Below are 10870 nucleotides of genomic sequence, written 5' to 3'. Positions count from 1 at the left end.
TATCACTTTCGGCATTTATTTCGTAGAAAGTCATCGATAACCAAGAGGACTGTGTTGGTTTGTCTTTTTGTGATGTTTCTTAAATTAATAAAAAAAAATGCTTATTAAAGTCTACAAGATATTATAAAGACTAGCAGGAAACATAGAACTTAAACATAAAAAACTACGACTGCTGTCATCATCATGTTTCATTATCAGTTAACAGGTTCTCAACGCACTTAACCTAAGTTTCATTCACATTTCCAACCCTTTATAACTATCATTTCATCAGTTGCCAGCTGTCCCATTCCTTCGCTCATCAATTGGAGTAATTCACTAAAAGTAATTTTGACGAAAATAACTTCGGTTACCTGCAGCTCGAATTGGTACAGAGCGCAATCATTATGTATATAGATGATCTACGACTAAGCAACATGGCACAATTCATGTGTACTTCTATGTTCAGCGGGGACACTTTACCGTCCATGTGTGCCTTCTATTGTTTGTTGTTACAAAATACTCCCAATAATAATTACAGTCGCTATATTGAACCGGAGCAGCTATGATGATTTTTTATCACAAATAGCTTATATACTCCTATAATAAAAAAGGCATTGAAAATGTTATACTCTATCTAGAAAACAGTAAATATTATAGAAATATATTAAAGACATTATTGGTCAAAGGAATATTTACTGTACAAATAGATAAGTACCCCATGCTCAGATGCACTTGACTCTAATATGAATGAAGGTATATATTTATTTCTTTAATAACATTTAAAATATTATTATCTGGAAAATGGTAGAAGTTACAGAAAAATCATTAGAACATTCTAGAAAATGTTAATGTGAGGATATGTAGGTAATTACAAAAGGCTCATTTTAATCCCTGTGCATTTTATAATGTATAGGCTATAGGATGTTGTAATAACGAAAAGGGTAATATTCTCGAAAATGGATAACAATGTGATTGATAAGTGATTCTGCAGAATAAAGCATAACTATACTTCCTATTCATACACACGAATCGTAAATGCTTGTGTATTGGTCGTCATAGCAACGTTGGCTTCATTGTGGTCGTAGAAGATGAGTCTGTAAAGTGAAAGTTAAACTTCCACCATGGTCTGCCTACTTTCTAGGTGCCTGGAGTCCAGAGTCAGCAAGGAAGAGGTCAGGAGGTGACATCGCAAGTTTTCTTATGCTGTGACAGGCTCTCATAATTCAAACATTAGTTTTGTTGTGTTAGTAGTGTACTGAGATGAATACCATCAGTTTCACAGTGGAGATTACTCGATTACAAATTATGTCGCTGTTAACATATGGGATGAATGACAGATTACAGTAAATGTGAATACTATAAGTTAAATTATTATTATCTCAGGCAACTTAGTGTGGGCACTTAATTAGCTCACAATGTCCATATGGTTGAAGATCCTCCAGCACTATGCAAGACACATAAACATCATGAAACTTCAGGGTCGACTAAGACTGTGGGTGTGTCTTGCCTCATTGTATATTTTCATCATGGCAATTGTACATTTCTTCCACATACCACTTCATTCCAAAACATGTAAGTGAACAAGCAACACTGTTGATAAAGTATAGGGTATCAGTTAGAATGTAACCTTGGTTTTAATAGGAAATTAATCTAATTAAGATAGTAAATATAGTCATGCATGACACTTAGTCTTGTCATTTCTGTAGCATCATTGGGAACAATGACAAAATCCAATCTTTAAATTAATCAAATTGATATATCACAATCAAGAATGTGCACCATTCTTGTTGTCCAGTATGCGATTGAAGATGAATTAACCCAACCAAACATGACCTAATCTCAACAAATCTAGTATAATGAAAGAGAACATACATAGGCATTCCTGGATTAAAGTGGTCCTGTCTGTTACCTATTACTGTTTGATTTTGACAGTTCGTGTTGAAAACACTGTACTCTGAAAAAAAAGATCTCATAAGATAACATGAAACTTTTAAATGGTCCTTTACAAGTAAATGGAGTCAGATTATAGATTTTAATAATTAAGGAATTCAGTAAAATTACAGTTACTTCTCACTGATGATTTTTTTTAATAGCTTTCTTTTAAAAAATTGGTGAAATCAGTACCATCCAAATAGTATTAAAATGGATATCTAATTTGTGATAGATGATAATTTTGACAGGGATTATAAACTTATTTTTGGTTATAATTGCATTGTCAAGGTAGAAAAAATGGTAAATATTTGGTATTGGACAATGATTAATCAGTCTCACTATTTCTCTCTTTTGCCATCAAGAGATAAATTTTTTCCCAAGAATTTTTTCTTTTTAATAAGAAATTTGGAATCATAATAATACTATTTGATTATCAAATTTATAAAAGTGAGATGTGATAACCATGAACATGCAATAGTTCTGTTGTCTTATATTTGGGTTAAAGATTACCTAGCCCAATCTAACCTAATCTAATTTAAAGATATATCATGTTGTGGAGAAGGGTTGTCAGTATACACTTCTTTGCTCTTTCCATCCCTGTGAGGGATTGGAGCAAGTAGATGTAGCAACAGAATTGGTGATTTAGTTTTCAATATCAAGATTGGGATGGGTGGGAGTGTATGCCTTGGTTGGCTGCCTCCCTTATGAGGGGATAGCTTTTGATATATAGATAGTTACCAATGTATTAGTTTTCTAGTTTTGAAAATAAAATAATAGTTTCCTTATAAAAGAAAAAATCTAAGATCAAATAGATAAAAAAAGGTGAAACTGATTATCATTTGAAAATAAACAATGTGTGATGTATCAGTTTTATTGATTTAGTAAATCAGTAATACAGTTATTATTTGTTCTCAATGAATTATTATTGAAAATTATTTTCATAGAAAAAAAAATCTTTTGAAAGTAAAAAAGATAAAAAAATAAACCAATTGCTGTCCAAAATGAATCAAATGAACAAGTAAACTCCTGTATGCGACCAGTAATTGGTAATACTGTCCTGGTTGTATATTTCCCCTAGTAAGACACTTTTTAAAGGTCTGGTGCTAATAGTATATTATAAATAATGTTAAATGTAAATATAGGTGATGTTTGTGGGGTATATTAAAGTGATGTATCTGTTGCTATGTGATTGGTGCACATTTTGTCAATGTCATCATTGGCATGGTGATATTTTAAAGATCCCATCCATTGTTTTCCAGAACCCATACTATTCTAACCTGAAATAGTCTAAGTCACCATTCTAGTTCGTCTGTGGCAAAGGTCTTCAAGTTCCCATTCTCCATGCATATTCTTGACAGTTTGCTTTTTTGTAGTTTGTGACTATTTTCTTGTATGTGGGCTTTATTTTTCCTTTTATTTCTATAGTGACCTTTATTGCAATTGAGATGATGTATGGTTTTCCATGCTGTTTGTGTTTAGAGGGAGAGTGTACACAAGTCTAAAGAAGGATGTCTGGTGAGAAGGTTGCTGAAATTCAACATACCCAGTATTTAGGTTGGGGAGTTATTACAGTATTTTGTTCCCTCTGGTCAGCTTGTTCCCTCTGGCCAGCTGTTTGTGAGTTTAGCCACATTGGGTGGTGTGCATTCAAGTCATTAGCAAATTGAGTGATTGGAGTTGAAGGATGGGTATTTGTCGTGTTGCAATTTTTTTTTTTATCTATTTTGCATTGTGATTATTTCTGTTGTGGTGTCTGGGAAAAAGGAAACAAATGGGTTATGGATAATAATGGGATGGGTATGGGTGGGTACTTGCCTTGACTGGCTACCTTTATTAGAAGAGGGAGGAAGCGACTTGGTATATAGATATAAGTGTCTGATCTTAGGCCTAGTACAGGTAATGTCATTTTCTTGAAGCTGCACTTTTGGATTGAGGTGAGGGTGTGGACTGAACTGGTTTTAAAGATGGGTGGTAGATAAATGATCTTATATGATGTCCATGTTGCATGAACACTACTTGCAAATACCCTTTATTGGTTCCTTGGGAATGTTTATCTATCTATATACCATTTTTTCCTTTATTATAGGAAGTAACTAAGTCAAAAGGCATAACCCCACCCCCCACCAATTCTACTCCCATCCACCACACCATCCCTGTCTCTAGTCCACTGCCCTGTGTCAGAAGTAATGCAGTAAGATACAGTACATCCACAGAAAGGCCACTTCACTTAATTGGTGACCCCCCTTTCTGTACCTTCATGCAGAAAATAGAGAATGTTTATGTTACACATGCCATAGATTAGTTGAACATTTATCACCTAATTTCTAAATTGAAAGTCGTGCTGTAGTCCCAGCAAAGACTTGTATGTTATACTCATCACTTCTTTTTAGTATAGATAAGTATAAACTTTAACTTTGGAATTTTAAATATCTTACATGGGATTCCAGTGTTTTAGAAAAGTTTAGGTAGTTAAGGTTTTCACTAATTGCCTGCACTTTTTTGTCAACTGTACTTTCAAAAAATAATTTTGCATTTCTAACTCAATTCCCAGTACACTCCCACTATGACCTGACTGGGGATGCTATACAAAAGAGAAGACATGAAGCTGTGAAGAAAGAAGCAGACAAAATTGCTAAGCGAGCATTCAATGAAGCAAAGGTGGCCATGGGTGATGCTGAACAAGTTCAGATTTTGACTGTGACATTTGAAAAGTAAATTCAGTGACTGTCAATTTGTGTGTATTCTAGCATTGTAAATCAGTATTTGCTCATGACTGTAATCATTCACTAGATATATTTAGATAATGATACCAATGACCTTTGTATATATAATCCAGAATAGCACAATTTTTATGCAACTCTTGTTCTTTTATTCATACATTTGTAGAGCAGATGAGGATGGAGATGGAATGATTGACCTAAAAGAGCTTTCAAAATGGATTGGAGCAAAGATAAAAGAGCATTTGACTCTAGCCCTGCGGGAAAATTTTTTTATGTTCACAGCAGTGGATCAAAACCCCAGGAATGGTAAGACTTGATGTACTTTTGATGTGAATGAGTAAGTAGACTCAGTAGAGTTACAGCAGAAATTTGTAAAGATGTCCATTTGACTGAAACTTGTTGTTTCACAGGACGAGTGAGTTGGGAGGAATACCACGTATACTTCCTTAAACATCAGGGTTTTGATGATGAATACATCCATAACCACAAAGAAAACCACAAAGGAATGACCAGAGAGATGAAGGGTAATGTTACTGAGTCTTATAAACTTAGTAATGATAATCCAACTATTTGATATTCTGTCGGCCCCCACCAGTTTCATCAGTTGCATACTAGAATGGTGGTGTGAGTAGTTATTTTCACGATGCACATGTAATTTTCATACCTTTATATTGTGTTTATATTTGTTCCTGTATAATTCCACCTTACATTTTTTGGTGGAAGGTAAGTTGAGAGTGGAGGATAGATGGAGAAAGAGGAAAGAGACAAAAGGTAGGGAGGTGCTTAGAGTGAACTCTTTAAATGAAAAGGAAAAGGAGAAGGAGTACAAGAAGAAGCTGATGGAGGAGTGGGAGGGAGTGAAGGATAGAGTAGACCTAGGTGTGGAGGAGGAATGGGGATGGTTCAAGGAGGGAGTCACAAAGTGTGCAAGGATGGTGTGTGGAACAAGAAGGACAGGAGGAAATAGAAGGAAGGGTAGTGAATGGTGGGATGAGGAAACAAAGAAGGTTGTAGAAGAGAAGAAGTGAGCTTTCACAGATTGGTTACAAAATAGGACAAGGGAGTCATATGAGAGATACAAAGAAAAGAAAAGAGAAGTAAAGCAAAAGATAAAGGAGGCAAAGAGGAGAGCAGATGTGAAGTGGGGTAAGAGTATGACAGAAAATTTTGAAAGTAATGAAAAGATGTTTTGGAAAGAAATTAAGAGAGGAAGAGGAGGCGAATCAAGTAGAGAAGAAAAGGTAAAAGGTGCAGATGGAGATATGATAATGGAAGAGAAGGCAGTAAGGGGAAGATGGGCAGAATATTTTAGGGAGTTGCTAAATGTGAAGGAGGATAGGGAGGGAAAGATAGTTGCAGTGGGAAATGCTAAGAAAATGACCGTGATGAGTGAGGAAAATGGAGGAGAAATAAGGAAGGATGAAGTGAAGGCAGTTGTTAAGATGATGAAAGCAGGTAAGGCACCTGGTCTGGATGGATGCCATGCAGAATGTCTAAAAAAAAAAGGAGGTACAGTGATGGTGGACTGGCTGGTGAGGTTATTTAATGTTTGCTGGAGAGAGGGTAGAGTGCTGGAGGACTGGAGGAGTGCCTGTATAGTTCCATTTTGCAAGGGAAAAGGGGACAAGTGTGAATGTAGTAGTTTCAGAGGGATTAGCTTGTTAAGTGTAGTTGGGAAGGCTTATGGGAGGATCTTGACTGAGAGGATTAGGAGAGGAACAGAGGGAGTAATTGGTGAGGAACAGTGGATTTAGGACGGGTAGAGGTTGTGTAGATCAGATCTTTGTGGTAAGACAAATATGTGAGAAAGCTATAGGAAAGGGGAAGGATGTTTTTTGGGCTTTTATGGATCTGGAAAAGGCTTACGATAGGGTAGACAGAAAGGCACTGTGGGAGGTTATGCAGATATATGGGATAGGAGGAAAGCTTCTAGCTGTCAAGAGTTTTTATGAGAGTAGTAGAGCTTGTGTCAGGGTTAGAAATGGAGAGAGTGAGTGGTTCGAGGTAAAGGTGGGACTTCGTCAAGGTTGCGTTATGTTGCCCTGGCTGTTCAACTTATACATGGATGGGGTAGTGCAAGAGGTAAATGCAAGGGTAGTGGGTCAGGGATTGGAGATAGTTAAAGAAAATGGAGAAAAGTGGGAGGTGAGCCAGCTGTTGTTTGCTGACGACACTGCGCTTGTGGCAGGATCGGAGGAGGGACTGAGGAAGTTGGTGACAGAGTTTGGGAGAGTATGTGATAGAAGAAAGCTGAAGATAAATGTGGGTAAAAGTAAGGAGATGAGATGTACAAGGGGTGAAAGTGGCAGTAGACTGGAAGTGAGCATTAAGGGAGAGCAACTGGAGGAAGTGGATAGTTTTAGATACTTGGGTGCAAATGTGGCAGGAAAAGGTAGAGTGAAGGTGGAGGTAGAATGTAGATTGAGAGAAGCAAGTAAATGCCTTGGTGGATTGAAGAGTGTGATGAGGAATAGACATTTGGGAATGGATGCTAAGAGGAGACTGTATGAAGGAGTGATTGTGCGAACACCACTGTATGGGGCAGAAACATGGAACATAAAAGAGGAAGACAGGAGTTTGAATGTGTTTGAGATGAGGTGTCTGAGAAGTATGATGGGGGTTACTAGGCTAGATAGAGTGAGAAATGAGGAGGTGAGGAGAAGAACGGGGGTGGAAAGGGAGTTGGGAGATAGGGTTGATGAAAGAGTATTAGGATGGTTTGGACACATGGAAAGAATGAGTGAAGAAAGACTAGTAAAAGAGGTATGGAAGGCAGATGTGGAGGGCGTGAACATGAAGGGACGTCCTAGGATGAGGTGGATGGATGGGGTGAAGGGGGCTTTGGGGAAGAGGGGAATGTCTGTTGAGGAAGGATGGGAGAGGACAGAAGACAGGGGTGAATGGAGAATGGTTGTATATGGAAGATGTTGTGATGCATGAGGTGGAATGGGCGGGGGGATGGGGGGTGAGGTAGTATGTGTGAGCAAAATTTGACACAGCCCGAAAGGATTTCTCCCTGTCTTCTTTTATGCATTGGGGGACAGAGAGGGGGGGTTGCCGATTTAATGAAGTGGCCTTGCTTTGGATGTGCTGTGTCTTGTGACACTGCTTGTGACCCAGGGCAGTGGACAAGGTGCAGGGATGACCCGTCATCCAGGAGGTGCTAAGATAAGAGGGAGGGTGGAGGGGTGTGGAGTGTATTCAGGGATGGAATGGGTGGGAATGATTTTGTGCCTTTTCCTTTTTGGCTACCTCCCTTGTAAGGGGGAAAAAGCCTTGGTATATGTATGTATGTACAAAGGAAAAAGGGACAGATGTGATTGTAATGGTTTTAGAGGGATCAATTTGTTGAGTGTAGTTGGGAAAACTTTTTGGAAGGTTTTGATTGAGAAGATTAAGAGAGGAACAGGGGGATTGGTGATGAGCAATATGGGTTTAAGAATGTTATTTGGGCCTGTATGGATTTGGAGAGGGCTTATGACAGTAAACAAGACACTGGGGGGAATTGCAGATATATGGGATTGGGGGAAAGCTAGTAAGGGCAGTCAAGAGTTTTTACAAGTAGTAGATTTGGTTGGAGCTATTTTGAGTCTGTGATGAACCATGTGTTGAGTGTGTCAAGGTATGGCTGGATTATTTCTGCAGCTTTGTCTGTGTTACGATGTGTGCATGTGATTGTTATGTCGTCTGCGTAGGAAGAGATTTGTATTTCTGAGGTGTCTGGAGTGGGTAAGTATAGCTCCAACCAAATCTACAGCAACACTTCTCACCAACTGGACAAAAGAACACAAATACATACCTCATCTCTACATCAACAACACTCTAATACCACACACAAACACACCGAAAATTCTTGGTGTAACATATGATACATCCATGTCTTTCAAACAACACATCACAAACATAAAAAACAAATGCACACCCAGACTTAACGCACTTAAGTCAATCACTGGAACAACATTTGGACAAAACAAAGAAACTAATATAACAATATACAAACAATGCATACGCTCAGTGTTGAATTATGCTAGTCCTGCATGGGCTCCTAATCTCAGTGAGACACACCACAACACCCTTCAAATCATACAAAACAAAGCCCTAAAAACAATTACAGGCTGCACAAATACAACACCTACAGACCATTTACACCATGAAACAAAAGTCCTCAAAGTCAAGGACCACCTCGACATGAGAGGCACACAAACACTTGCTGCAGCCACCACAAACACATTACACCCGCTACACTACATAGCAGAACACCCACACACACCAAGAAACATTAAAACAACACCCAAAGACCTTTATCACGCACAGATACTCTCTTCTCTTCCTCCACAACCACCAAATACCAGCCTCCGGAAACATATTCATAATCATATCACTCACCGCTCCATTAACACACTGAAAGACAACACACTGCTGCATGCCAGATCCCCTGATATCCACCCTTCTGAATCCTCTCTCCCACGAAAGGACAGAGTCCACTTGGCCAGACTGCGGTGCGGTCACCACCCAGCACTTCTAAGCTACCAGAAGAGGCTGGATGACCGCGTTGTGAACAGCTGCCCAGGATGTAACACTTCACCCCATACCATACAACACATAATGGAAGACTGCATTATACACAATCATGCACGCAAACAACACAACATATGCTCTATAAAGGATTTGTGGGAAAACCCAGTTTCGGCTATGGCATTCCTTGGGGAGACGGGACTGCTCGGACAGACAGTCTAGGGAACGACAACAACAACAACAAGTAGTAGAACCTGTGTTAGAATTGGAAATGGAGAGAGTAAGTGGTTCTAGGTAAAGGTGTCATGTCACCATGGCTGTTCCATGTGTAGATGGGTGGGTGGTACAGGAGGTAAATGCAAGGGTAATGGGCAGGGGACTGGAGCTGGTGAAAGATAATGGAGAGAAGTGGGAGGTGAGCCAATTATTGTTTGCAAAGGACACTGGGCTTGTGGCAGGGTCATAGGAGGGATTAAGGCAGTTAGTGATGGAATTTGAGGAAAGATATGCCATGGGAGAAAGTTGAAGGTAAAGTGATGAGATGCACAAGGGGAGAGGATGGCAGTGGGTTGAAAGTAAGTCTTAAACAAGAGAGGCTGGAGGAATTGGACATTTTTAAGTATGTGGGGTTGCATGAGGGAAGAAATTGAGGACTGGGGGTGGAGGTAAATAGTAGATTGAGAGAAGCAAGTAAATGTCTTGGAGGGTTGAAAAGTGTCATAAGAAATAGTCACATAGGAATGGATGCAAAGAGAAAATTATATGAAGGGGTGATTGTGCCTACAACACTGTATGTATGTATGGGGTGGAGACTTGGAATTTAACCTCCTCAATACAAGTCAAATTCTCGTGTGCAGCATCGGATACCTGGAGTACAATGATTGATGCATTACAAGACATGCGTTATGAAATATAAAGTCACTGTTGTATTACTCATTCTCTTTCATCGAGTCATAACAAGTACAGAAAACATGATCAAATCAGTTCACAGAATTTGGGGGTCACTCAGCTACAACTACAAAATTAATATAATCAAGATGCCAATACTGGCATCCTTGTATATATACCCACTCGTGTGCCTCGTGATGCCTACATAGGTGTCATTGTATGGAAGAGGTTAAGAGAGGCAGAAAGGAAAAGTTTAAATGCGTTTGAGATGAAGTGTCTGAAAAGTATGGTAGGGGTTACAAGGTTGGATAGGGTGAGAAATGAGGAGGTGAGGAGGAGAGTAGGGGTGGAAAGGGTGATGGCAGATAGGGCTAATGAAAGATTATTGGGATGGTCTGGACATGTGGAAAAAATGAATGAAGAAAGAGCAAAACAGGTGAGGAAAGTAGAGGTGGTTAGAGTCTTGAGGGGACAACTGAGGATGAAATGGATGGATGGGGTGAAAGGAGCTTTGAACAAAAGAGTAATGTGTTCAACAAGGGAGGGAGAAGGCAAGGGATAGGGGTGAATGAAGAATGACTGTGTATGAATGATATTTTATGCAGCCTGAAAGGATGTTCTGTCTTCTTTCTTTTCTATGACTGTTGAGCAAGGAAGGTAAAAGGCAAGGAATAGGGGTGAATGGAGAATGAGTGTGTATGGATAATATTTTGGTGCAAGCCTAAGGGATTTCTCTCGTCTTTTCTGATTTCTACATTAAAAGGATGGAGAGGGGGGGGGTCACTGTGTAAGTGAAGCAGCCCTTCTGTGGATGTGCTGTGTCTTGCTGCATTGCT

The 10870-nt window shown here is 39.1% G+C and overlaps 1 protein-coding gene across 3 annotated transcripts in view; it reads left to right on the top strand.

Moving 5' to 3' along the window:
- The first annotated feature begins 1017 nt into the window (after positions 1 to 1017).
- The window catches only part of LOC143027040 (45 kDa calcium-binding protein-like), a 57468-nt gene continuing 47615 nt past the window's right edge, over positions 1018 to 10870 (top strand). For 2 of the 3 annotated variants that reach the window (XM_076187902.1, XM_076187901.1), the window contains exons 1-5: positions 1018 to 1151; positions 1363 to 1551; positions 4463 to 4622; positions 4798 to 4937; positions 5042 to 5155. In XM_076187902.1, coding sequence (XP_076044017.1) covers positions 1395 to 1551; positions 4463 to 4622; positions 4798 to 4937; positions 5042 to 5155 — 571 coding nt within the window. In that variant the 5' untranslated portion in view covers positions 1018 to 1151; positions 1363 to 1394. Of the gene's footprint in view, positions 1160 to 1362; positions 1552 to 4462; positions 4623 to 4797; positions 4938 to 5041; positions 5156 to 10870 lie in introns of all 3 variants that reach the window. The other variant, XM_076187900.1, reaches the window with a different exon arrangement.

The sequence above is a fragment of the Oratosquilla oratoria genome, chromosome 7 (assembly GCF_046742065.1).
Source record: "Oratosquilla oratoria isolate Oo_2021 chromosome 7, ASM4674206v1, whole genome shotgun sequence".
In the NCBI taxonomy this organism is placed as follows: domain Eukaryota; kingdom Metazoa; phylum Arthropoda; class Malacostraca; order Stomatopoda; family Squillidae; genus Oratosquilla; species Oratosquilla oratoria.
Note: the sequence above shows the minus strand (reverse complement) of the source record. Positions and strands in the feature narration are given on the sequence as shown.